This window comes from Notothenia rossii, assembly GCF_949606895.1.
Source record: "Notothenia rossii genome assembly, chromosome: 6".
Classification (NCBI taxonomy): domain Eukaryota; kingdom Metazoa; phylum Chordata; class Actinopteri; order Perciformes; family Nototheniidae; genus Notothenia; species Notothenia rossii.
The window spans coordinates 68,044,141-68,071,934 of record NC_136909.1 but is presented as its reverse complement, the minus strand read 5'-3'; the positions used below and the strand labels follow the sequence as shown (position 1 = coordinate 68,071,934).

The 27,794-nt window shown below is 42.5% G+C and overlaps 2 protein-coding genes across 3 annotated transcripts; one reads left to right on the top strand and one right to left on the bottom strand.

The window, feature by feature from the left end:
- Positions 1–871: 871 nt before the first annotated feature.
- Positions 872–23,429, bottom strand: nid1a (nidogen 1a). 2 transcript variants are annotated; one of them, XM_079691033.1, is made up of 20 exons: positions 23,302–23,429; positions 14,894–15,196; positions 14,582–14,808; positions 14,099–14,379; positions 13,852–13,992; positions 13,327–13,578; positions 12,854–13,054; positions 11,856–12,089; positions 11,522–11,659; positions 10,853–10,981; positions 10,025–10,168; positions 7,053–7,172; positions 6,366–6,593; positions 5,458–5,630; positions 4,598–4,724; positions 4,335–4,506; positions 3,624–3,781; positions 3,409–3,532; positions 2,475–2,587; positions 872–1,454 (listed from the first exon to the last, which is right to left on the bottom strand). In XM_079691033.1, the coding sequence occupies exons 2-20, from the start codon at positions 15,131–15,133 to the stop codon at positions 1,324–1,326; spliced, it is 3,333 nt and encodes a 1,110-aa protein (XP_079547159.1). In that variant the 5' UTR covers positions 15,134–15,196; positions 23,302–23,429; the 3' UTR covers positions 872–1,323. The 2 variants fall into 2 exon arrangements, with proteins under 2 accessions (XP_079547159.1, XP_079547158.1); XM_079691032.1 differs by lacking the exon at positions 23,302–23,429 and adding an exon at positions 16,826–17,141.
- gpr137ba (G protein-coupled receptor 137Ba) lies at positions 22,836–27,054 on the top strand. Its single transcript, XM_079691043.1, has 7 exons — positions 22,836–23,620; positions 24,793–24,842; positions 24,931–25,153; positions 25,506–25,652; positions 25,883–26,011; positions 26,326–26,447; positions 26,548–27,054. Exons 1-7 carry the CDS (start codon positions 23,237–23,239, stop codon positions 26,663–26,665), a joined length of 1,173 nt encoding a protein of 390 aa, XP_079547169.1. The 5' UTR covers positions 22,836–23,236; the 3' UTR covers positions 26,666–27,054.
- The last annotated feature ends 740 nt before the right edge of the window (positions 27,055–27,794 follow it).

Below are 27,794 nucleotides of genomic sequence, written 5' to 3'. Positions count from 1 at the left end.
GATACACGTACATTTAATTATATTTGAAGGAATTACTTTCTGCTCTTTTTATAATCTTTAGATAGCCTATTTTGTATATCTTTAATCTTTCAAAACTGCATATCATTTTTAATGTAATTTATATCAAATGTTTACACTTTCAAAGTCTAAATCTTGTAAGAATTAATACCTATGCCCTCCTGATTGCCTCATTGCAGCGCACGTAGAACATCTACAATATTCCGAGTTTATCAAGAGCCCGTCAATGCACCACTGACGTAGGAGCGTGTCTCCCTTTTTGCAGCACCATAGTACAGGCTTGGGGGTGGCAGCATTTTCTTCCATTATAGCAACAAAGCAGAAACGTCATCCATTGCCACATTGCAATTTGGCAACAGGCCATGTGAGGACCATGTAGAGATGCTTCTCTTTCAGCACCTGAAGGCAGGTGACACGTTTCAGTATTAGGCTACTATTAGGCTAAATTGGCTAAAGAACATGATCGGGCTGGTCCTTTGTCCAGGGAAATTAAATCACCCCGTGTAACGTTTCACTTCTTCAAGTTGCCAAGTGAAGTTCAATATACTGAATCGGCAATAAGTTATAATGTGGGAAATATATACGCCGAAACCTGAAAGGAGTTGAACATAATTGAGATCATTTCATAATAAATCAAAAGATCCACAAACATAACTCCTAAAGAATATTTTAATATAATATCATTTAAATATAAATGTGGTTTAGTTTTAACTATGGCAGATAACATGAAAATCTATTGAAAATCTATTACGGCGGCAGCCCAATTCCACCTGGCCTAATGTATTTGTAATTACCTCCATCTAACACACGGCGTCGCTACAATTACACTAAAGCCACACACAGGAGACCAACATGTTAGAAAAATGTTTATTCTTATGCTGCCCAACATGTAAACTCATCCCACCAGCTCTTACAGACTAGTCCTAAATTCAACAGTAATACTTCCACAAGATAAACTAATTCAAGCAGACCTCAGTGTAACACGACTGACACGAGATGATGTCATGCATTGCTGTGATGAATTTCACATTAAATGATGTATCCCTTGAGCTTTATTCTCAGTTTATGTGCACTCAGGAAAAGACAACAGAATAGTGTTTATATTTACAATTCTCGTGATTTTACAAAGGGAGATGTAAAAATGTAGATAAGCATAACACTGAGCAATAAAAAAAAGGCACAGTAAGTTCTCCTCTGGTTTTCAGTGGCATTTTCAGCAGCTATAGTTTAGTAATGCTGAGTGGCTCCTAATTTGTGGTGAAAAATCCAAACAGTGTCAACTCTCAGAGCAGCAGCCTCCTCATCTCAGTACCCGCCGTCTCTCTCCACACAGCCCACGCCCACTGCGTTGATGGGACATTTGCAGGAGCGGCCGGTAGGGGTTGCTAAGCAGAGGTGAGTGCAGCCCCCGTTGTTCACAGCACAGTAGTTTTGTCCTGGCGGAAGGAAAATATATACAAACTCTTATTAATGCGGGACATTCCAGGGCAATCGTATAAATCATACGCCTCCATAGCAGGAAACAGTCTCCTCACTGTTTGTTGAACACATATACACACACTTAAAGGAAACACAACGCAAACTCCAGATGTTTGAGGCCCCTCTCCCTTCACTCCACATTCCCTGGCTGTATGCATGCAGCCTTATCTAGTATAGCGGGTGAGACCTGGTGCTGCACCGTGATGTCATCCCTTCACTTAATGATGAGTACTAGCTGCAGAAACCCTCCTGCTGCTTTAAGAACCTGCTGAGAACTCATGTTCAGAGTTCTTTACAGAGGGCACAGAGGTCACACAACTGTGATGATGTGTCCTGAAGAGTGAAGGCAATGGATAATAACCATGACTCAAAAGGTAGCCCCCAAATGTACAAGGGTCAAGTTATTTCTAGGAACAGTTATTCAGAGTGAGTGGGAGTTTTTTCACCCCAAACTCTAGGTAATTTTTTTTAAAAGTCAATAGTATTTTTAAACTAAATAATTCATGAGGATGTATGTATGGCCCTGTTGTACGCTCCAAAACAGTGGAGACTCAGTTAGTATACTTTAGTGCAACTTTGACATACTTGTGCTTTCCTCAGTTTTACTATTCTATGCTACTTAATGTATTACTTTATACTATACTACAATCAAAAGAAATGGGAAAGGGAAATCTTATACTTTTTACATTTCTTTGATAGTACTTTACTACATATAATCCCAGTAGTATACAAAGTATTTTGAAAAAGATCTCCATCTTGATGAACTTCAAAATTCAAATGCTCTTACATGTATTCATATTTAAACAAACGTAGGTATATTCATTATTGATTGAAGTACATGTTGCTGATAATACTTGTGTACTTTTTACGTTTGTAACATTTCAATTGAGAACTTTTATTTGTCATTGGTGTATTTTCTACTTTTGCTTAAGCATGATCTGAGTAGGTCATCCACCACTGATCTCTGGTGTCTTTACCTGCCGGACACTGGGCATAGGCTGTGGCGATCCCATATATCTTCGTCTTCTTTTGAGGCTGGTACATGTCAGACTCCTTGCCAGCATGGCGGTCCACGGCGACCACGGCATCCCTGTTGAAACCACAACCAGAGTTAAGCAACGACTATCCCAGATTGAGTAATATTCGCATCCTGCCTCACTGTGTTTTGTATAAAAGTCTGTCAAGAATGAGTAAGGGTTAGGGTAGCCTTCTCAGACATAACTGACATAGTTTTCTCTATGTGTGTGTGTGTATTTGCACCCCCCTCCTCGACCTTCTCCAGCTAAGCTACAGCCCTGGCAAGATCAGAGGGAGGCCCTGGGCAGGTCACTGGTAGAGGCTGAGAAATTGCAAGCAGCTGCCACTTTTTAGGATGCTTCCTCACCCCACATACACACACTAACAAAATAGACACCCCAACCCCCGCATTTTTTACAACAGCTAACATACAGAATCAGCTACATGGGAAAAAAGCCCCACAGTCTTCACATCGGTCTGGAAGAACATCAAGGGCCAGTGCTTGAAGTGTGGGGAGCTTTTTGACCTCTGACCCACCCTGTCCTTCTTCAACAGATCTGCGTTCTTACATTGCACAAAGGCTGCCTTATGACATCAATGCTCTAAACTACAATTTGAAACTATACAAATAATATTAAGGTATAAAATAACTGCTTCAACACCATTTATTTTACAACTTCAGTTGAGATAAATACATTTGAGATGAATGATACTAATTATAATCACCAAAGAATGTGTAAATGAACTTCATTATTGAACAACTTGATGCTATTGTATATTTTCTTGAGTACATTTTGAATGCAGGAAGTAAACCATCCAAGTTCTTCTTCCACAACTGCTTACATACTAAATGTTTTAATTAGAAAGAAAGCTCAAAAATAGAAAAAGTCAAACCTCCGCCAGTCAGTGTAGTAGATGTTCTTCCCAAAAGACGTGATTCCGAAAGGGTACTGAAGCCCCTCTATAACCTTTCTGCGGTCACCGTGGCTGGGATGCGTGCACTCCAGTTTGTGTGTGCCTGCAGGTGAGAGATTATATGAATTAAATGAACTGATGATCACAAGGCAGACATCATTTCAGGTGAGTCATCTGTCTGAAATCTACATTACCTGCATCTGCCCAACAAAGCAGCGAGCTCTGAGAGTCGTAAGTCAAGCCGTTGGGCAGGCTGAGGTCGTCTTTAACCAGAACCCTTCGGTTGGATCCATCCATGTGGGACGTTTCGATCTTTGGGGCTTCGCGGTTCCAGTCTGCCCAGTACAGATTTCTGTAAGGACAGGTGTGGAGTCAGTTCACTCTCAAACTCAACAGGTTTTAGGATCAGATCTTTTAGATAGAGCTAGCACTCGATGAGTATCAAGAAATTATAAGGTTTGATTAATGTGTTAATATTCACTCCAACTATTATGGCTATCCTAATATGAATTTACAAAGATTTAAACATTGTTTAACATTTTCAGAGACATTATTTCTAATCTGGAGTTAGATGTGAAGAACAAAACCGCTCATTTATCTGTCCTTTCAATATAAGACTACAACCAACAGCTGTTTAGCTTTGTTTAGAATGAGAACCAGAAGCAATGCTCTATTTAAAATGAAAAAAAGCCCTTTACCAGCACGTCTTAAGCTCACTAAATACTAGATCTAGATTTTTGGATCTGTGAAAAAAAGTGCTGTTTAAAAAAGTGTATTCCTTTAAATTAACAAATCAGAACGTATACATCATATTAACAGTTCCTTAGCAATGTGTATTTCTCTAGCAGTATGTCAAAGAAACAAACTAGTAAAGCGCAAATGTTGTTATGTGAAACAATACGCACCCATTGGGAGGGTCTGTTACAATAGCCCGAGGGTTGACCAGATCAGTGTCTATAATGACGCGACGCTGAGACCCGTCCAGAGAGGCCACCTCGATGTGGTCCTTCACAGAGTCTGTCCAGAACATAGTCCGGCTCAAGTGGTCGATGGCGATCCCCTCTGGGCTGTCCAGATCTGTTGGGAGGATATATCAGTTGTTTTGTTAAACAATACAGTGCTGTGATACACAAAATGGATGAATGAAAGAGTGAAGTATAACAGTTACCTGATGTAATGACCGCAGTGGGCTCTCCCGCCTGGATGCTGGCCTTGCTGATGGAGGGAGATGTGATTTCAGTCCAGTAGACCATTTTCTCCACACAGTCATAGGCCACACCAATGATTACCTTCTCCTGTGGAGGGGTCAGCAACCAACAATCATTGAAGTGCACTTTTGTTCAAACAAGAGTGGTCGGAGATAAAAACACGGAGCAGATGTGTGTTTTTAGACATTAACGTCTAGACATTAATCCAAACAAACAGAGCCCCACACTGAGCTTGAGCAACTCCAGTCCAGCTGCTTTGGAAATCAGCGTATTCCAAAGATGTCAGACCGATGGTAGTAATTAGTGTGAATGTCACCATGTGCCTCCAATAAAGTGTGAGCATTGAATGCTTGAAGCAGATGGGGAAATGGCTAGTGCTTGAAAGCAACTGTTATTACCAGCAAGGGAGCAGTATGAATACAAGGCTGAGCTGGTGTTACACAAATGAGAAGTCCAAACATACTTCAGCTTTTTTTCCTAGTATTATATGAATGATCACACGGAAAATTCAGTTGGACATTGTGCCTAAGATGAACTTTTTCTGCCCTGCTAAGTTCACGTCTTTATTGAGGAAGTTTACTTCTAGGCTTATTTCAGCATTTCCCTGTCATGGACAGCCATTAAGCCAGCAAGATATTACATTTCATGATGGGGGATAAGACACATTCCCCAAAGATCATTTCATAAACAGAAAAGCCTCCAGAAATGTCTCAGATACGTGTAAGTAAAACTGATTGTAGACCTGTCAAACCATATCATTTCATCACTAACATTTCTTTGGAATCATGCTCTCTGTAAGAGTTTATTTGGAGAAACTTACAGGGAGGTGGAGGAGGGCCTTGCCAGCGTCCTTTTTAATTTCATAACCTTCCAGCGGGACGTGCTCGATCCTGCCGCTCTGGGCATACAACAGGTGTGTCCCTGGAGGCAGAGGGTGGACATCAGGTCGAGGGGTGGGTCCAACAGGTGGGTGCACACCACTGTGGTCGATGCCTATCAGAGAAAAACACTGGAAATCAGAGGTCCTGTAGACGGGGAACTTATCTCAAGTCAGTTTAGCAACAGAAAGTCTCCTGATAAACAAAACCCTCTTCCATTTATCAGTACCGTAATTTTCTAACTATAAACCGCACCTGAATATAAGCCGCAGCAGCGGCATACCACTCTCGGTTCCACTTTTACTTTTGCGCGCTACCTGTCTCACTCTTTTCCGGCCTCCAGCTTTTCCTGCTGGAACCCACCGCTTAAAGGTGGGGGTCCGCGGACCGGCCATAGAGCCCATAGAGTTAAAGGTGTTGGCCGTTAGCTGTAAAAATCCATAGATTAGCCGCACCGTTATATAAGCCGCAGCGTCGAAAAATAGGGAAAAAGGCGCGGCTTATAGTCCGAAAATTAAGGTATATTTTTGTAGAACTTGTTTAAAGCTCCTTATAAATTATGCATGTTTGGTCTTTTAAAAGTTAATGTGTAAATCTCTGCCACTAGTTGTTGACTAATTGTTTTTACCACCATTATTTTTAAATTAGAGTGTTAGGTAAAAATGTGAATAAAAACATTCGTTTTTTGCAGATAAAACAGCCCTGACAGTGAACAAATGAGACTGTTACCTCTATTAAAATGCTGATAATCGTTAGGGAATATTTGTGAGCAAAATATAGAATATAGGTCTTGTTGTTTTTATACATTTTATTGGGAGACACTTTGGTTAAAGGCATGAGATTTACTCACACATTGGTCTGCTTCCTGGCCCAGAGCGAGTCCCGAGGACCTCCTGCCCGCTTCGCTCCACACACCAGCAGTATCCCGTGCTGCCGTGGCACTGCATGGGTTCATAGGAACCGTTCTCGTCGCAGGAAGGGATGTACTGTCCAACGGAAGGTCGGGGGCCCCGTGGACCAAACTCAGTGGAACCCAGCAGACTGTCTCTGTGGGTCTCACATTGTGTTTTTGTCTTCTCTGTAGAGGAAAATAAGAAAATAAGCGCTGAAGTGAATGCCCTACAACAATGCCAAAGACTTCTACATGAGCTCATTAATTTCTCATTTTGTCCCCCGTTTTAAATTCAGCAACACAAATCCCTTGTAATACATTACGAAAATGAAAACCAGGTCCCAGCCAGCTGGCACCAATATGCTTGGCGAGGAGTTCATTTCCGAACACAACTCTTGCCCAAGTGGGAGGGTTAAACAATGCAGAGAATGAAAATGATCCTCTATTATTGAGTCTGCAACTGAATAAAGAAAAACTAACAAAAAAGTTCAAACTCCCATGGCACATTTTCGAAATACACTTGCAGCCGCAAAGGCTAGGGTTACCACAGTGGACAGAATACAAGTCCCCTGACAACGCTGCAATGTGTAAATAAGATGTCGGGTCTGCCTGTCAAAAAGTGAAGTGGCATTCCATAAAACTTACCTTGGGAGCAGTAGAAGCCGTCGCCATAGTAACCCGGCCTGCACTGGCAGGTAAATGATCCTTCGGTGTTATAACACACAGCGTCTTGATGGCACTTGCCAGACTGGCACTCATCTATGTCTTTAGGAAGAAGAGAAGAGAAGAGGGTGAGTAGAGAGAGAAAGAGAGAAAAGAATCAACCGTAGAGGCTAAAATATTTTCCGCATGTCTGATTTGTCGCGTCCTTTAATGGTCAGGGATCTCCAGCATGATCTGGGTCAGCAACAACATCAAGCTAAAGCATGGAAAGAATGGAAACTATTACTGAATGCCAGCCAAACAAAACTACAGGCGGACTCAGGATCTCCATCTGCTTTTTATGTTTCACTGCTCAATCGCTGCACATGTACTTTGTAAGCAATCTCACCTCCCCCGTCCTAAGCAGATGTTCTAACAATTACAGCCGTAAAGCCCATGTAATGGATTTCAAACATGTACTTCTTGTGCAACAGGCCCCTTGTGTTGATTTTCAATTTAGCCTGTTGACTAGAAATACTTCACACTACTGCCAATTACTGCTAAAATCACATCCCTTGCTTACACAATATCCTTGTCAGCTTGTGTTTTTCCTTCCTCTAAAATGACTCTGTGACATCATCACTCATGAATGCTTTTTTGCAGCAAACAATCTCATCTCAGATTTGACATTATCCTTGCAGACACCAACATGTTTAAAGTTGGAGTGTGCATAATAAAACATTAAAGTTTAATCAGATTTTGTTAGTAATTAAATGACAACATGTACATTTAAATGATTCAAATTTGAATATCATAACATCAACCAATTAGTAATGTGATGCAATCTTAAACCTGCATAGCTTAAATGGTTACAATAATTAATTACTTGTCAGTTAAAGTATGCAAAACCACTGATACTGTCACGATCTGTCTGTGTTGTGTTTTGTCTTGTCTTTTTCTGTCTTTGGTTTCCTGTTTTATTTTGTAAAGTGTTCACCTCCTGTCTTGCCTGTTGCTTGCTGTCTGTTTTCCCTCCCTGATTACCCGATTGTGTTCACCTGTGGCCCTTGTGTTTCTCCTGCCTTGCCCGGCTGTTTCTCGTCTTGTGATTATCCCTCTCTGTATTTAGTCTTGTCTCTTCCTGTGTTCAGTGTTGGTGCATTATTTTGTCATTCCTGTTCCCCTTCATGTTGGTCATTGTCACCTTAGTATTGGATGCTACCTGGTACCTGTTTTGGATTCTTGTTTTTGTTCAGCTTTTGTTGAATAAAGCTCGCCTTTTGTTTCCTTTTGAAAACAGCTTCCTCCTCATTCTGTATTTGGGTCCTATTTTTCCCGCACCCTGACAGAATGCACCAACCAGATATGGGCTCAGCAGATCTTTTTGAGAAGGGATTATTGGATTTTTCCTTTTCGTTGGCTGGCTGCTCTGATAAGTGGAGGGGAGCTTCCGGAGTTCAGCAGCGAGAGGCTGCTCTGGCTGAGGCGCACCGTTTGGCAATGGAGAAGCCAGGTTTAGTTAAATTCTTACCTGGCTGGATTTTGGACTTCCTCTGTGTGTAATTCCAGGCTAGCAGCCCGAGCCCCAAGAGCCATGGTTCCAGCCCAAGTTCTGACCCACACAGCCATGGTTCCGGCCCCAGCAGCCATGGTTCCGGCTCCAGTTCCGACTCCAGTACCGGCCCCAGCGGCCATGGTTCCGACTCCAGTACCGGCCCCAACTGCGATGATTCTGGCTCACGTTCCGGCTCTCCGGCCCACTCCAGTCCCTTGGGTTCAGTCGTTGTTCCGACCCACTCCTGCTCCCCGTGTCCTGTTGGAGGTCCCGCCGTCACCTGTTCCGCCGGGGGTCCTGCCGACACCATGTCCTGTTCCATTGGAGGTCCAGCCGGCACCTGTTCTGCCGTGGGTCCTGCCAACACCATGTCTTTTCCCGTTGGGGGTCCCGCCGACACCCGCTCCGCCGGGTTTCCTGCCGAGACCATGTCCTGTTCCGTTGGATGTCCCACCGACTACTCTCCTGCCGGGGGGCTTGCCAATCCTATGTCCTGTTCCTCTGGGGGTCCCGCCGACAACTCTTCTGCTGGGGGTCTTGCCAACCCCTTGTCTTGTTCTGTTGGAGGCCCCGCCATCACGGGTCTCGCCGGGGGTCCTGCCAACTCCTGGTCCTCTTCCGTTGGGGATCCTGCCGAGGCCTGTCCCACCGGCTCCGGTTCATGTCGGCCGACACAGGGTCCTGCCCGGCCTCCGGAGCTGTCTGATCTTCGCCCTCGAGCCCGGCCCCCTGAGAGCCGCGGTCTTCGCCTTTGAGCCCCACGCCCTGATAGCCGCAGTCTTCGCCCTCGAGCTCGGCCCCCTGAGAGCCGCAGTCTTCGCCCTCGAGCCTGGCCCCCTGAGTGCCGCGGTCTTCGCCCTTGGGCCCGGCCCCCTGACTCTTCCTGCCGCGGTCCTCGCCCTCGGGCCCGGCCCCCTGACTCTTCCTGCCGCTGCCTTCGCCCTCATGCTCGGCCCCCTGAGTTCGCCCGCTGTGGCCTTCACCCCACCATGGACTCTGCCTTGCCCCCGGGCACCTTCTGTCTTGGTCATTGTCACCTTAGTATTGGATGCTACCTGGTACCTGTTTTGGATTCTTGTTTTTGTTCAGCTTTTGTTGAATAAAGCTCGCCTTTTTGTTTCCTTTTTGAAAACAGCTTCCTCCTCATTCTGCATTTGGGTCCTATTTTTCCCGCACCCTGACAGATACATTTCAGTCCAATAATCTAATGTTATGGTAGTAAACGCTCTAGCTACATTCTAAAATTAATAAGTTTTGATATACTATGAGCACTGTGTTTTACTATGTTAGAATTAGAGGCAAAAACAACTCAGTGTTGTTTATTATGTAACCTTTGAATGAGTTGACCTACAAACTGAAAGCAGTTAATTCCTGTGATCATTCTTCAGCAAAAGCATATAGTCAGCGTCTCTATTCGTACCTTGACAGACTTTGCCATCTCCAATGAACCCTGGGAGGCAGGAGCAGATGTAGGACGAGCCTCCAGTGTAGCTGCACTGAGCACGCTCAGGGATGTCACAGGTGTGGGTGCCTTCGTCACAGGCGTCCCTAGGTCGATCAACCCCTGAGGACGAAGAAAATGTACTGTTGATTAAATGTTGGGGGGATGAGAGTAAGAGAGTTCAATCAGAAGATTGATACTGCTCTCGATATCCGTTATATGCTGCCGCTGCAACCAGCAGCAATCTAGTTTAGCATAACATGATGACTGGAAACAAAGGGGAAAAAACATTTATTTGGAATAAACAAGCAAGACCTGAATTATTGCGTTTTAGAGGTGCTGGAAGGCAAATGTGTTACCTTTGGACTGAGCCAGGTTACCCGTTAGCGCTGTTTCTATTCTTTAGGCCAAGCTGAGCTAACTGGCCGTAGCTTAATCATCTTCAACCAAAAACGCAATATAAACTAGGCTTGGCTGGACTATATGGCCAAACTTGATGACAATGTTGACAATATGTTGATAATTAAGTGAGCAACTCTGTAGCTTTAGAATACAGCGGAGCCTACAATGTGTTGTTTGTTGGGTGGATTCGGAATAACTTTATCTAGATTAAATTATATTATAAATTATATTATGCTACTGCACCAATCAGTAAAATGCGTTCGTGGTATTTATGTATAGTAAGTTTGTTTTATCTAGCTCACCCTGATATCTTAGTTCAATTTATTACAATTCATGCCTGAACCTGTTAATCCCAACTACAACATTAGATTTCTGGAATATCTAAGTGTACTTGGGAAGACTTACCAATGCAGGTCTGCCCATCATTGGCAAACTGATAACCATCTTCACATTCACAGCGGAAGGTCCCGGGCTGGTTGTTGCAGATAGCGTGGGAGCCACAGATCTGAGGATTGTCTCTGCACTCATCAATGTCTGATAAAGAGAAGAGTCGATTATCATATGCTAATAGATGCCACATTAAGTCCATGTTTAACTTTGAGGCTCTGAAGTCTGGATTTGTCAAATCAGTGTCCTTCATTATCAGATGGAGATCAGAGAAGAGAGCTTGATTAGGTTTCTTAATTACACACGTTTCAAGATAGCATCCGTCTGAGTTACTTCCTTCCTCTCTCTACTGTATGTGCCTCAGAGTTCTTCCTGTCTGGTATCGAATACAAGAGTCTCAAGGTTGTATAGAGAATGGACTAGGGATGAGGACCACAGTTTATATGTCAACCTGGTCCGGGAGTATGTGAGACTTTGTTTACCATGTGGGACCCCTCTGCTAATTGGTAAGATTGCCCAGTTCCCCCGGAAGGAAGGCTTTATAATGTCTGGGTTAATTAAATGAAGGCTCTAAACAGATGTGGAAACTGTTTGATTTACTTGAAAGCAGAACATTCATGAGTGATGAAAATCTTTATTGCCACACACATTGGAAACTTTTTGAGTTAAATCACATATTATTCTTACCATAGCATGTGCGGCCATCCCCGTTGAAGCCAGTCGCACACTGGCAAGTGAACTGAGTTTCTTGTCCTGGCCGACACACAGCGTTGGTGTCACAGCCGTGTCTTCCAGTGAAACACGGGTTCTCCTCTGGATCCCCTCCTGAGAGTGAAACAGTCTTATTTAGGACAATGTTACCACTATAATATTAATACATGTGATTACATGAGAAGAATAACACTGATTTCACCATTCAGAAATAGCCATAACTTTTAGTAGAAGTGGAGGATGTTGTACTCCAGGAAGGAAGTGTGCGCGGACTAAAACAGGAAGAAAAAAATAATCCCCATGACCTCACCATTGATATCACCGATCTTGTTGCTCATGGCGAACCGGATGAGTTCGTTATTAGCATCGTACAAGACAAAGACTTGGTCCACGCTGAGCATCTGAGTGGGTTTCATGTCTCTCAAAGACTCTCCATACTGGCAGCTCTGGAAGGTGATGGTCTGACGCCACTGGTAGGACCTGGTTTCAGTGGAGCCATCGGGCAAGCTCACTACGTAGTCCCGGGTGGAGGATGAAGTGATCACTGGAAGGCAGGATAAGCAAGACATTTGTAAATTATTTCTTAGTCTTCTTTAAAAGGGATAGTTTGGATTGTTTGAAGTGGGGGTTGTGAAGTACCCAGCATACCCCCAGCTTGGAGCAACAGAAGCCTAATAATGTACTTCTGAGGAAAGGGGATGAAAAGGGACAAATTATTATAATACAAATATTCTCAACCCCCGGTTTTTTTTTTTTATTGTGTGACCTTGGTGAATCCAAACTAACCAGAAACACATTATAACACTGATTGAGGCTGCAGTTTACTAGCAACTTCAATGTTCTAGAAAGCTAAATGACTATTTCCGGGAACTTTGAAGAGAGCATTGATAATAGCTTTAGTGTAACATTAAAAGGGATGTCTGGAGGGAAGGTAAAGCAGTGAAAATATTCTTAATTCAGTGTACACTTAAAATGATACTGATTATTTTAGGTGGGACTTGTTTTTAAGTGGCTGAAATACGTTTTGCTGCTTCCCCCTATCCACAGCAGTCCCCATACTCCAGTATCTTCTCAAAGAGAGAGCAAGCTGCTCACCATCTGCTTTAGTTAATACAATGAATATTTATAAATACCCAACATAACCCCACTTGAAAACATTACCTTTATTGGTTAAGCTATAGTTACAAAAGCAGAACAATTGTTATTTCTGATAAATAAAGAGAATTGGCCATGTGAGAAAAACAGGAGAAACAAGGCAGTGACATCTTCACGAGAACAAAGTGAGTCTCTGTTTAAGCTGTTCCTCACAGTTGTTGCCGTACTGGTAGATCTCAGAGTAAGGGTCGATCTGCACGGTGGCGCCACGAGGCACCTCAGGGACCCGGCCCTCCAGGGTGGTGCTCACTGCCAGGTGGTCGTGCTCATCGATGCCTTTGAACTCCTGCCTGATGGTCAACTTCTCATTCCCTGGCAGAAAGGTCACCTCAGCCTGCCGTACAAACTTCCCCCCTACAGAGGACAGAGAAGAGGTTAACTTTAAGAACCTGGCCCTGGATGAAATTTGGCTCACTGCCTTCTGACTCGGCTGAAGTAATGTGAGGGGAATTCAGCTGGACAGAATGAGTGAAAATGCAGCTGTATGGCAAGTTGCTTGTAACAGCGCAGACATTTGTTTACAGAAATGTCCTCATTTTCTAACCAAGTGAGAGAATCACACGAAAAGCTTGAAGTTGTCACATTATCACATATTGTTAAAGCAGTTGTAGAAACAGGTACTTCACCTATGATACTGAAGCCATTCCTAAAGCCAGGCTGCTCCAGAGCAAATGCCCACCCAATGACTCCACCAAGGGCCGACAGGGGCTGTAGAGAGGGCCCAATGGTGCTAGGGATGTCACTGATGGCCACATAAGAACGGCCGTCATTTACCACAACGTAGGAGTGGAGATCATTGCTGGTGAACTCCACTGGGGAAGGAGAGTTGCCCACATGCACTTTTCCATGCACTTTACCATTCATCCTCTGTGGCTTTCCTGCAAAAACAAACCAAAACCTTTAAAGTTGGTCCCAGAAAGGAGCAAACAACAGCACGAGCTGAACACATAGATTTTAACAAATCATTTCAAGAGTAGCGTAATGGACGAACAGCCACAATAATCAAATTTTTCTTGTAAGTTAGGTATGTTCATGAGCTTCAGGCTAAAACAAATGTGTTATCCTCTCCATTTCCTTGAAGCAGTAGTAGCTTACAAAAAGAACGCACTGTTTGAATCTTTTATCAAAAGGAAATTTGGCCGTAGTCTTACCCTCTGCCACACATTCTAGCCCATTGCCATAGAAGCCAGGTCTGCAGTTGCAACAGTATCCACCCGAGTAGTCTTTGCAGTCAGAAAACTGGGAACACTTATTTCTACTGGTCGCACATGTGCCCAGGGCGTATGAGAACACTGAAAACATAAAAAAGATTGATACAAATAAACAAAGAACAGATAATTGATAAAATAATTATACACCAATGAAAGAAGCATTTGAGTTCTTCTCCTTTTGACCCACCATCTACATTTATATCCGTGTCGTCCACCACTAAGACTTCTGGGTTGCCAGGCTGAAGTGGCTGGTACTGAACTGGGTGGACTTCGATCTGCCCCCCTTTTCGGTCCTGCTCTGGCTGTCCATTAGTATACACAGTCCTCCTTGCATGATCGGCCTCAGAGGGCCCCTGTGGAGCAGCTTCGACGGGCAGGTCATTGACCTCACCTGGAGCCACGTTGGTAAAATAGGGAGAAGTTCCAATCTCATACACCCATACACCCTGCAGGCCAGAGTTGGTGTCTCTATAAAAAGGTGAAAACAGACTTTTACAACTTCAACTTTATTGGCCCAGAGGGGAAGCTTGTCGAGATGTAGGCCCTTAGAAAAAATGTAGTAAATGAATACATCAAGTGACTACTTAGTGAACTAGTAATCAGTTGGGTCATTGCCATCAAGACACCAGGAAATGGTAATTACTTTGCTGACAGCATTTGGTTGACTTACTCTGCTAAAGCGCGAATGGATGCTTCATCATCAGTGGTGGTGCGGTAGTATGGCCCCTGACTGGAAAACACAAAACCCCGGACCAAACCCTTATTGAAACCAGCATGCATGACCACACTGCTGCCTTGTACAGGCGTGGACAAAATCGGCATCCCATCCCTTGCATAGAGGATGATAGCGTACGATGCCGTTTCCAAGGATGCAATAACCAGCTGGAAGGTGTTTCTCTGTGTAATAAAAAATGTTTAAGAAAATGTAAATGACAATTTAAACCACATAGATCAAACACTTAAATATCCATGTGATGCTCACCCTCTTCTCAATGCCATCTCCTCTGCTTGGAGGTTCATGGGTGGCGACATTGACCCAGGTGACGACCACAGCATTGGTGGGCCGGACTTCATCATCCTCAGGGAAGGCTCCGTTGATGTATTGGGCTGCTCTGGTCAGTACATCAGGACTGGAGTCTTGGCGGAAGTAAACCTTCCCCACACCATCACTTGTGTCAAGGTCTCCGAGCAGAGCTGCAATCGTGCCGAATTTTGGGGGCATTTTGCCAAGATATGTCGACTCCCCTGTTGGCTCTGCTGTGGCAACAAAACCATTGGTGTTGATCTGAAATCAAAAGCTTGAGTTGGTAATGGGGTTAACAAGAAATTAGATGCATGTTACAGTACACCATATGGCTGTTTTTATTTTTTTAGTCATTATGATAACACATGAAGAACTGTAACAGCAGAGGTTAAGCCAGTCCAGTCTGACCCACTTTGATCTTTATTCCACACTCATTAGACTAATGATCCGAGTCAGCTGCCATGTCCTACAATAATGCACAAACAAAATGCCATTTAACACAGGTTTCACACACAAGGGGTTTAACATGAACACATGCAGGGCTTGTAAAATAAATTCTAAAATGTCAAAAACACACACAGAGACTTTGCACATGAGGCTGCTTCACTTCCTGACCTGGGGAAAACAAGAGCACTATTCCTGGCTCGAGCCACACAGTTTCCTGTCCTTGCCCCTGTCGAGCAGCCCCAGAGAGCACAAAGATTGCGCACTAATCTTCATTACAGAAACTTCCTGTCAAAATGTGAGATAGAGCTGGGAAAGTGATCAGTAAGTCTGATCTTGTAGATGTAGCGAAGAGAGTGATCCGTAACCGTAAGGTTAGTAAAGGGCTTTGTAGGTTATGAATCACACTAAGGAGGAGACCTCCTAATGATTAGAAGAATGTTTTTTTCTATGACCTTGTGAAACGCATTACTGTTCTCCTGCAGGGCACAGACAGTTCAGGGTTGACTGTCTCGTTAAAAACTCAAATCTTCGGGGCATCCTGACTACAGTAGAGAAATATGTTTGTGGTGAGTGATGTAGGGATAACTTGCAGCAAGGAAACCCCCCGGACTCATAGGTGCAAAAAGGAATTTAATATTTACTCCTAACACAGGTTAATGTGTTAACCACAACTTTGCTTGCCTCTGCACACCTCCTCTAATAGATCTTCCACTTAAAAAAAAAGGAAAAGAAAAAAAGGTGGTAACAAAAAGCTACCACCTTTTGTATATAATTACTCTCTGATGGCAGATATCTGCTAGCCGCACAATTAAAACAAAGATACAGCAGGAGAATCACGGGGAATAAAGGGCTGTTTGTCAGTTCAATACAATGGTGCAGCTTTCAGCTAAATCTAGCTATTTTAAGCGTTATTTAAAAGCATCACAGGGTAATGCAAACAGTAAAGACACAAAGTCTAACAATGTTGTTATGTTAGTAGCCTACTACCTTTCAAAATGACTTATCTTACAGTTTCCTCACAGTCTGCTATCTTGATATTTAAGGATCTAAACATTTAAAACATTTATTCAGTTAATAAAAAAGCATCCCTTACTGACCTCAGTTATAGAACATAGACTCATCAGTATATGTTTTGGGGTTAGATTACAAAATAAGTACTTTATGTAGGGAAAACTGCAAGAATGTGTAGACACATGCATTCCACGAGATTTAGCAGCCATTGAGATTAGTCAATCAACATTTATAAAAACCCAGAGCATACTCTGCCCCAGATATACTTTGCAACTTCCAGGAATTGTTTTAGGATGTTACTACCTTTTTTCCGTATAACTGTTAGGGTGTGCGCAATTGCGCGAGATCGTTGGACAATCCACACTGACCAATTAATCCTACGTGTTTGTAGTAAAATGACAATGCTAGTGTATCCATTTATGAGTAACTTACAAAAATGCTGTCGAAAATGCCATCATAAAACAAAACTGGCTTGTCCAGTGGAAGTAGGTGCGTCTTGTCATTCCCCGCTTCCAGTAACTGGTCCCTTGCGCTCGGGCCGTGATGGAAAAACTCTCCCCGCGTTACGCTCTCCACCGTCGCAACAAGTCCGAGAAAACTCGCATAGACGAACCATCTTTGCTCCTGCCAACCCATGGTTCCTTGTTTCAGGAGCAGTTAAGTCCTGTGGTTTGTCCAAGTCAGGTTAGTGGAGAGTGAGTGGCGCGAGAACTCCACTAAAGAAAGTTGGAGAAACGTGGGGCGGGGTTGAGAGGGGGCGAGCTGAAAACTTGCTTTCACCAACATTGGAGAGAGACATGAGAGGTATAGCCTATACTTTCCTTGTCATGTTTTCAATTAAACAAATTCCTGAAGGGACGTGGTAATGACGGAAGGCTGACATGCTCTGGGTTAGTTTATTGGCGCAGTTATCTAGACATCTGCAGTGATCATTGGGCCAGCCCAACTGTGAAAACACAAACACTATAAAGGGTTGGTTGAGGACAGAAGTTCATTTCATTTAATTTCAAACCTTTATTTAGACAGATTGGTCCCTTGAGATCATCGATCTCATTTACAAGGGAGACCTGCATCATTTAGTTCCACATGAAACATAAAAACAACATACAAATAAACAACAGAGGATATCATATTTACATATTCAACATTTACAAATACCCAGAGTGTCAGAAAGCATTTTATTTAGACGTGCCTTAAATACATTCAGAGAAATAAAAATGCTCAATTTCGCCTGTAGACTGTTCCAAGCAAGTGGAGCTGCGCACATAAAAGCTGTCTTACCTAAGACAGTCCTTACTATAACAAGACTATATCCTGCGATCGCAGACAATAGCTGCTTGCAATTTTCTGCTTTATCAATGAACAGATATAATACGGGAGTTTGCCCAACATAGCTTTATAGATAAAAGTGTACCAGTGACTGAGCCTCCGTACAGTGAGTGATGGTAAACCTGCCTTGGTATACAGTGTACAGTGATGAGTAAGTGCTTTACAATTTGTGACAAATCTCAGAGCACTATGATACGCAGCATCTAGTTTGCTCAGGTAGTTGGCAGGTGCATTCATAATATACATCAGATCACCATAGTCCAGCACAGGTAAAAAGGTCACAGTGACTAGCCTTTTCCTGGCCTCAAGCGAGAAATAAGACTTATTCCTGAAAAAGAAACCTAGCCTAACCCTCAGTTTTTTAAGCAGGTTATTGACATGAAGTTTAAAAGAGAGACAGTCATCAAGCAAGATACCAAGGTATTTGTAACAGGTAACCACTTCAAGTTTTGTTCCTTGCGTAGTTACAATATCTAAAACAGGCTCTGGTGTCTTTTTAGCTTTAGAAAAGAGCATTATCTTGGTTTTATCCACATTTAAAAGAAGCTTTAGTTCAGAGAGCTGAGTCTGAATAATGTTAAAAACAGCCTGTAATTTAACAATCGCCTCCTGAATGGAGGGACCTGCACAGTACATCACGGTATCATCCGCATAGAAATGTAAAGTAGCTTCATCCACATTTTCACCTAAACTGTTGATATATATGGAGAATAAAAGTGGACCTAAAACAGAACCTTGAGGAACACCATTAGCAATGTTTAACCACTCAGAAGACAGCCCATCAAAGTGAACACATTGGGACCTTTCAGAGAGGTAGTTCACAAACCACCCCACTGCATGGCTGGATATGCCAATACTGAGTAGCCTCTGTTTTAAAACGCGATGATCAATGGTGTCAAACGCTTTGGAAAGGTCAATAAAGAGAGCTGCACAACTCTTTTTATTATCTAGCATACCAGTAATATCATTTACCACTTTCATTGTGGCAGTGATGGTGCTATGTTTCTTCCTGAAGCCTGACTGATGTTTAGACAGGATATCATTTATACATAAAAACTCCTTTACTTGTTCACTCACAAGTCGTTCGAGCACCTTAGCCAGAACTGACAATTTAGAGATTGGCCTATAGTTATTTAAAATAGTTGCCTCCCCTCCTTTCAGTAGAGGCAGGACATAAGCAGACTTCCATACTTTAGGAATTGTATTTGTGCTGAGGGAAAGGTTAAAAAGAGAAGTAAGAGGTGGAGCAATAAAATCTGCAGCTATCTTTAAAAAGAAAGGTTCTACGTTGTCCGGGCCAGCCGGTTTCCGAGGATCTAACTTGGATAAAGCTTCATGGACAATACCAACAGTTAAAAGAGTAAAACTGAAAGGGTTTTCCAGACCAGAAGTAGCCACTGAGGTCAGTTTCACATCACATCCCTTGATTTAAACCCACTCATTGTTCCAGTATTACCAATACAGTAGAAGGCAGCCCACATGTTTGGATGATAAGGTACTATAACACAGGGGCCACTGTCTGTGTGGGAGGTCTACAGAGGGACAACACTGGACTGTATTAGCAGATTTGGATACAGGCCAAGGGCCCATCAGAGCATGGACCAGTTACCAGCAACAGAGCCCCATGGCCGGTTTGATTGAAACATTATGTAAAAGGACAAGATCACAGAGCAGTGTACCATACACTAATCATCTGAAGGAATCCCGCTGCGGCTATCAGACTCCCCTCCAGCTGGGATAATGAGGGGCATGCTGGTAATATGGTTCAACTTGGGGATGCTTCTGCCCTCCTATCGCTTGGTCAGTCATCCATCCAACACTTTGGTCCAATTATCTGAGCAACTGTTGGCCACATTGCCATGACATTTTAACAGGGGTATTCACGGTCCCCAGGAGTCCTAATGATTTTGTGTGACCTCTGACCTCTTTGTTTGGAGTGGAAAATGAAGTTCATCCCCACTCTGGTCCATAACAACGTGCTTTGAAAAAGAAAACAAGATAATAAATAACCTCTACATGAATGATAATATTTACACTATATTCGGTGTGGACAATGACCACCAGATGATGATTAATATTGTTTTTGGAGAAACCCTGACCTTTAAATATTTACACCACCAGCAGGCCAAGATGTCATTCAACAAGAGATATTGAAGGCTAAGGAACGGATGATGTGTCATGGTCCCTTGCCTTACTGGTAAACACCCACATAACACTATTTTAAACTAGTCTTAATGTGTTGAACTTGGTGCCCATGTAAAGATGTGAGAATGAAAAACAATGTGTCTTTGTGGCACTAAATTATGTTCATTTGAGTTTTATTTTTGCTTTTGAATAAGTGGATTTTAAAAATATAATAATTAAAGTCTGAATTAATTTGATCAAATTGCTCACTTCCAAACAGAGGCAATAAATAGTCATGCAGTTATTTGATGTAAGGAGTCATCAAGATAATTGTTTGTAATCTAGAGGATCAGCTTCTTCAAGAGCTACCCTCTTGCACCACCCTCATGCCTAAATACTGTATATAATGGTCCTATTGCTGTGAAATGTACAGGTCACATTGACGCTGCCATGGAGACAGATCCTTGTGATTCTCCACAGCCTTTTCTTTAGCGTCACCCTCAGGGAAAACTCTCCATTTCCAGCCTCTCTTCTGATAGGAGTGTAAGATCATGAGTTTTTCTAAGCAGCAACAGCTGTGTGGTGTACTGAACATTTCAACATTTTATGGGGCTTGTGAAACACCAAAGAAGTTTTTTTATTTAATCTACTATGTTTGTGCTTAACTGTATGTCTAAATCTGTCTTATCTGCATATGTTCGTACAAGGTTCCATGTAAAGGATCCAAATTATACAGACAATGTGCCTAGTACTAGGCTGAAGGGCATATCACTGCTACTTTCTGTCATGTGCCTCAAAGAGAGAAGTCATCTGAACTGATCTAGAAGCAAGTTTATTTTTAATAAATGTACAAGCGGTATTAACATCATTTTCTGGAAACCTTAAATTGATTTTATATATTTTACTGGATACAATAGTATTTTGGAAGGAGAACAATCAGGTCATTTAAATATTGAATGTGTTCACCTTCTTTGTGTTTCTTTCTTTTGACTTGTTAGTTCCATAGTTTGTCCAACTTCCGAGCCCTCCAAGCCTTTCCATCTTTATATAGTTTAGGGTGCCACCTTCTGGTCATCTGTACAAAAGTTTGCATTGAGCTTTCATAGTATAATCTACAATTAATTCTAAATGTTTTCATGGTTTAATATACATTGATTTACATAAGGAAAGCACCATGATGTCTATGTATTTTTTCTCTCTCTGAAATATATTCAAAGAATGGTAAATATACAACTAATCTGCAGAAAGAAAAGACCATTCAGAATGCTCTTTTGTGTGGTGCCTGCTGGTAGTGTCACCATTTTCCAAAAAGATTAATGTATATCAGCGCAGTCAAAGGTTAGCATAGTGACCTCCATCCTTGGCCTTCCTCATGTTCACATGCCCCAGCCTGTGAAACAAAAACCGGGCGGGCCACTTCTACCATAACAAACTTCACTGAGGTTTGTGTGCAGAAGATACGCTTCTTTTAGGATCATCAATAAAAGGTTTGCTTCTCTAATCACATTTTTGGTTGTAATTAAAGGGAAACTTTATGAAAAAATATCAGTTTATTCATCATGACGAGAACTAATTTCCCAGTGAAAACAGGTATACAATGTATTCCTTGGTCCTGGAGGACCTTTCTAAAGTCAAACAAAAGAAACCTGATGATGTCATGAGGTCTCACTGTTATTGGATTGGCTGTGTTACAAACTCAAGGTGTGATTACGTTTGAGTGCTGAAGGTGTTTGCAAGGGAGAGAGGGAATCATTAAAACACAACTGATTTCGATTTGTAGGATCAAGATTGGAGCTTGAATCCTATTCCTATCCCAAAAAAAAGTTGGAATATGTTCCTCTGCATTATTTATGTTGTCATGCCAAGTCTAATACGCTGAACTTTGGGAACTCAGGGGCATCTCAGGGACATCAAAAACTCCAGGACACTTTGTAGCAAAGTTAATATTGTGTTAATCAGAATATTTGCTCTAGTGAGGGGTGAACAGGACATCGAACCCTATCTCTTGCAAGACACCAGTGTTATAGTCAAGTCACCAATTCACGAGTCCAAGTCACTTTCGAGTCACCACTCTTCGAGTCCGAGTCCAAGTCCGAGTCACCAAGGGGAGAGTCGTAGTCGAGTCCGAGTCCAAGTCCGAGTCACCCAAGGAGTGTCCGAGTCGAGTCCGAGTCATCATTACCTGTGTTCGAGTCCAAGTCTGAGTCACCCAAGGAGTGTCCGAGTCGAGTCCGAGTCATCATTGCACGATGCGGGGTGTGTCTCTAGACATCTCTAGACTGGAATAGCGGGGCCCAGTCCGTGAACTCGCCTCACAGGTGCACATGCCAGGATAGAGGACATCAGACTCCAGAGAAAACTTGCTCGAGTCCGAGTCCAAGTCAGAGCGTCAATGTACAAGTAGAGTCCGAGTCATCGTGGGGGGAAAAATTCACGAGTCCGAGTCCAAGTCAGCGTACGCGAGAATTCACGAGTCCAAGTCGCGTCAATCAGTCCGCGAGTCCGAGTCGAGTCCCGAAAATCGGCACTCGAGTCCGACTCGAGTCCGAGTCCAGGACTCGAGTAGCTACTCCATCTGTGCAAGACACCACACTTTTTAAAAGTGGTGAATTGGCAAGTACTCCTTTTTATATAGTCTTTTACGAGTTAATATTAAACATACATTGCTGCTATTTAATTTGTACACATTTTATAATTAATAATATTTGAAAGAACTGTAACATCTATTCTTTACAGCAAATTACTGCTACAACACTTAATCTTCTTAAGATGTTTTGACCCTTTTGTTTAGGCTACCAATAAAAGTAGGCAGTGTATACAGTAGCCTATGGATTTGTTGTAAATAATGTTTACTACCTCCAGTGTTGAATTATGTAGATTTTGTATGTAATACTACGTTTCAATCACCTTAATAAAATGAAAGTAAACTCATAGCTCTGAGATGCGCTCGTGGCGGTGGGAAGCTCCATCACAGGGTTAAAGGTACAGTAGCTTGCGTCAGCTGATGCGTCGCGTCACGTAAGGAGCGGGAGGGGTGGAGGCTGGTCCGGTCCTCCTGCACTGACGGAGCTCCTAGCTGCAGCCCGGATCAGCTTCCTGCCCTCTGCCGCTGACAAACAGCTCATTCTCATCTACCCTGATCATGTGCCTCGCTCTTTGGCTGTCTCAGGCTCCGCAGCAGGAAGTTAGCCTTGTTTTCTTCCCCTTGCCTTTTTTTCCATCCTCAACTTGACAGCAGCGTTCGCACTAGTATTTCCTCTTTTTCTATCTTTCGTTTTATAACCTCCACTCCGCGGGACGCTCTGTGACGACAGACACCCGGCGGCTAACCCCGACATAGAGTCCCCCTCCACGCCGCTCCCTCCTCCCCAGGCCAGGGAGAGCAGGTTCATGGAGGCCCAGGCGGAGGAGAAGGAGCTGCAGTCACCGATGGACAAGTCGCTGCCTCTGCCTACCTTGAGCCCGGCAGTCCCCCCCTTCGTCACTTTGGGTCTGACGGTGGTGTACACCGTCTTCTACTCCCTCCTCTTCATCTTCATCTACGTGCAGCTCTGGCTGGTCCTGCGGTACCGACACAAGCGCTTCAGCTACCAGACCGTGTTCCTGTCGCTGTGCCTGCTGTGGTCGGCCCTGCGCACCGTCCTCTTCTCCTTCTACTTCAAAAACTTTGTCACAGCTAACACTTTGGGACCCTTTCCCTTCTGGCTGCTGTACTGCTTCCCTGTCTGCCTCCAGTTCTTCACCCTCAGTCTCATGAACCTTTATTTCGCACAGGTGAGTTAATTATCAGCGAGTGACAGCTGACGGAAGCTAGTGACAGCAGTGCGTCACTAGTCTGCACGTTCTCTGTCATGGCAGAACAGCATTTTTATAATGGAGTACCAAAAAGTTCGGATTGAAAGTCCCCCTCGACTCAAACCCTTTGTATGTGTGTTGCCTCACATTCATGTTGGTGCTGCAGATTGATGTATGTACTGAGTTTGACACTAGAAGAGGTTTCTTTAACTTAAATATCTATTTGGAAACATCCACTGCACCTTACAATGCTAGCAATTCAACTTCAACATGTTTAATAATACATATTCATGGTTTTAGTTTTTCAAACAATGCCACACAAGGAAATGAAATTAAAGATACATCTACTATTTTTTTTATTTTTTTTATTAAATATTATTCCAGAGTAATGTATCTGCCATACTATCTTTAAACATACCATCATGTGAATTATTGCCTGAAACCAAAATACAACATGGTTTTTGTATATATACTTTGAATAACTTCTACTTAACTTGATCATTATATTCTCAAGAAATGGTTTGGTCCCACGCTGTCTGATCTCAATGAGATCTGTAAAACAAGACCTTTAACTTTTAATCTGTGAAACTAAACTTTAACTAGTTAAATAACTCTTTAATTACACTTTCTCGTTGAATAAGAGAGTTTAGCATTTAAAGAGTTCATCAAATCCATAATATGATAGATAGCAACACTAATTTATCTCCCTAACTGCTGCTTTGAATAATGACAATATTAATAATCACTGATATCAAATATGGCTAGAACCCTATTATCACTGTCAACATAATATTGCCTATTGATGTAAAAGATACACTCATTTTGATTAGCTAAGCAGCAAATAGTTCCTTCATCTGCATACTTGATACAAATATCAAATAATGACTCCTCTGCCCTCTAAGTTTATTTCAAGCCTAATCATTTTTTGCTGATTTGAGTCCCAGTTGTGAGTTTTGAGTGAGCAACTCATAAGTATCACAGTAAATGTTCCTGTGTGCTGTGACACTATTGTGTATCCCAAACAACTTCCTGTTTCAGAAGAATGTGTCTTGTGTTTCTTTAAAATGTGAGAATACAGAAGTGAAAATGAGTGGCCTAAATAACATGACACATTTTGCATAATGACACTGAAATGATTTTTGTTTTCACAGGTTGTTTTCAAGGCAAAGTCAAAATATGCACCAGAGCTTTTGAGATACAGGTAACATGCATTTACAACTCTTAATTTTCCCTTTTAATTATATTACTAGCTTTGCTACAGTACTAAAAACATGTCTCCTGACCCACAGGCTGCCGCTGTACCTGCTCTTCCTGTTTATCAGCCTCGTGTTCTTAGTAGTGAATTTGGTGTGTGCCCTGCTGGTGAGGATGTCCTCTGCAGAAGCCCACACCCTCGTGCTTGTGAGGGTCGCCATCAACGACACACTGTTTGTCCTGTGTGCCGTGTCGCTCTCCTTGTGTCTTTACAAGCTCGCTAAGATGTCCCTGGCCAACATATACTTGGAGTCAAAAGTAAGACATACTACTCAAGGGAAAGACATGTGTGAAAAGGAAGATATAATTAGTAGATTAACCCTCTAGGATCAACAGAAAGTGATTTGTGTAAGTGGCATTACAATGTATTGTCCACAGCTAATAATAGCACACTTGAGTGAAGATGCACTTCTTTACCTAATCTTGCTTTGTACACAGTCAGTTTCCTAGCAACACAGTGTTATGCAAGATTGGTTTTACTTCACAACAAAATAAAAGGTCACACCCTTAATATTCAAAATGTATTGCAGCTATCTTTACCCTCAGGTACCATGTCGTTTCTGTAAGATTAAACCAATGTTCCCTTGATGAAACTCTTCAAACCTCACAGGGGACGTCGGTGTGCCAGGTGACGGTCATAGGAGCCATCGTCATCCTCCTGTACTCGTCCAGGGCCTGCTACAATCTGGTCGTCCTGGGACTCTCAAGCAAGAGCATTAGCTCTTTTGACTACGACTGGTACAACGTTTCAGACCAGGTGAACCACCAGAGGTCAAATGCCTTTAGATGTATGAGTTAATGTAAAAAGAAAATGCTTTTTCCAAGAGCATTGGTTGACTAATTTATTTGACTGTTATCGCAGAAAGCTGAAAAATGTGTTTAATCTTTGTTTTCCTTGTGATGGTTGCAATCAAGCTATACAGTAATTCTCCATGTGAGGGTAAAATAGTTGGCTGTTTAAATAGTGGATGTGTTTTTGTTCCACAGGCAGACTTACAGTCGACTCTGGGCGACACTGGCTACATCGTCTTTGGGGTGATCTTGTTTGTATGGGAGCTGCTGCCCACTACTCTCTTGGTTTTCTTCTTCAGAGTTCGGCAGCCTGACCTAGACAGGGTGAGTCAAGCAAATACACTTTGCCCCGCAGTGGAAATGCGCCATAAGTCAGCAGTTTACAACATGAGGGTCAGGGGTCACAAGATAAATCTGAGGGGACATAGGATAATATATAGGAAAGCAGATAAAACACGCTGTTGTTCAACTACACGGAATGTCTGTTTCTGTTTTTGTCCAGTAAAAATATGAAAGATAATAAAAAACATAAACATTTTTGCCATGAGGTTAGAAACGATGTGATGTACAGTCCAAAGTTTAAGTAATGTAAGACTACTTACATTTATATTCTTATTTGCCTGCGGCTTGTCCTGCAGAGTGGCTCTGGGCTTCCCGGTCATGGCTTCTCCTCCAGGGCTTACTTCTTCGACAACCCCCGGCGTTATGACAGCGACGAGGACCTGGCGTGGAGCGTAATGCCTCAGAACATCCAAGCAAGGTAAAAGCACCACAATGTAACCACCAAAATAATACAGGAAGTAGAATTGTAGCAAAGGGTAGAGGTCAAATGACACTTGTTTGTTGATTGGATTCTGTAGTTTGGCTGCTGACAGTTACGAGTGGGGGAGCCAGAGCAGCAGCGGCATTGGCGCCTACATCGGAGGAGACGACACTTATCCCCCCCTACCTCCTCCTGAGGAGCTCAGCCATTACTGACCGGAGATCCCAGTGACTCCTGCTGGCCTGTGGCTTTGTATATTTTTGCACAGTCTCTCTTGTTGAAGAGGCGCATGGGGCCAAAAGTCGCTGTTTACTCGATGCATTCAGTCTTCTATTTTGTCTAGAGAAGAAGAACGAACAGACTTTTCTGCCAGTATATAAAAGGTCCACTGATGGGACGCTAATTTTGCACACTCTTTGTATAATGTGAGCTAATGTTGACTGCATTTAAACCTTTTCATTGTATAGTTTATATTGAATACTGCTTAATATATTTCCTGACTTTTGTAATACGTACTTTCTTACTATTTCATGTACTGTATTTTTTTTTCATACAGATGTGTTTGTATAGAGTTTTAATTCATATTAAAGACAGTTAAAATGCAGCGCAAGATGCGGTTCAATTTGAAGAATACACCAATACTTTGATACCACTGCTCGTTTTCATACGTTGCTCGACAGAATATTATTGCTGACCTGAATCATGGATCACACCACGCTTAATTATGAATGAACACTACTTAATGTTAAATCATCTATATAATTAAGACAGACTAGTTAGAACAAACATACAGGTTCTTGGGCTTTTCAGTATTTGTCCTTAAACCACCAGCTGTTATTAAGGACAGCTAGAACATTGTAGTAACATTTATTATATTTGTGTGCAGAAGACGACTAGCAGGCCTGATATGTTTGGCACTCCTCCCCATTTTATTGATGAGCCTTTTTAAAAAGATTAAAGCACTAAATATATAATTTAGCCAAACTTAAAGCCATTATGCTTTCAAAAAATAAAAATAACCTATTGCCCATTTACAATATTGGAACGTTCTCACTGTGTACTTGTATAAAGGGATCCTAATATTTTGGGTGTTTCGCTTTCCTGTAGTGTGTCAGGTAGGTTTTTGTGCATGTCAATAGTTTGCAAAGGCAAACAAATTGCCAAAGTCCCACACACTCCCCCCTGCCTGAAACACCTCCATTGTAGTCCTTTGTTTACCTCTGTAACAGTGACATCCCTACGCAACAGCGGCACTACTATTGGCTAGCGCTCCAACAAAATATATGTTTACGTTTACATTAATGCATGGAAACATTTCACAGTACAAGCCCAAAATACAAATAT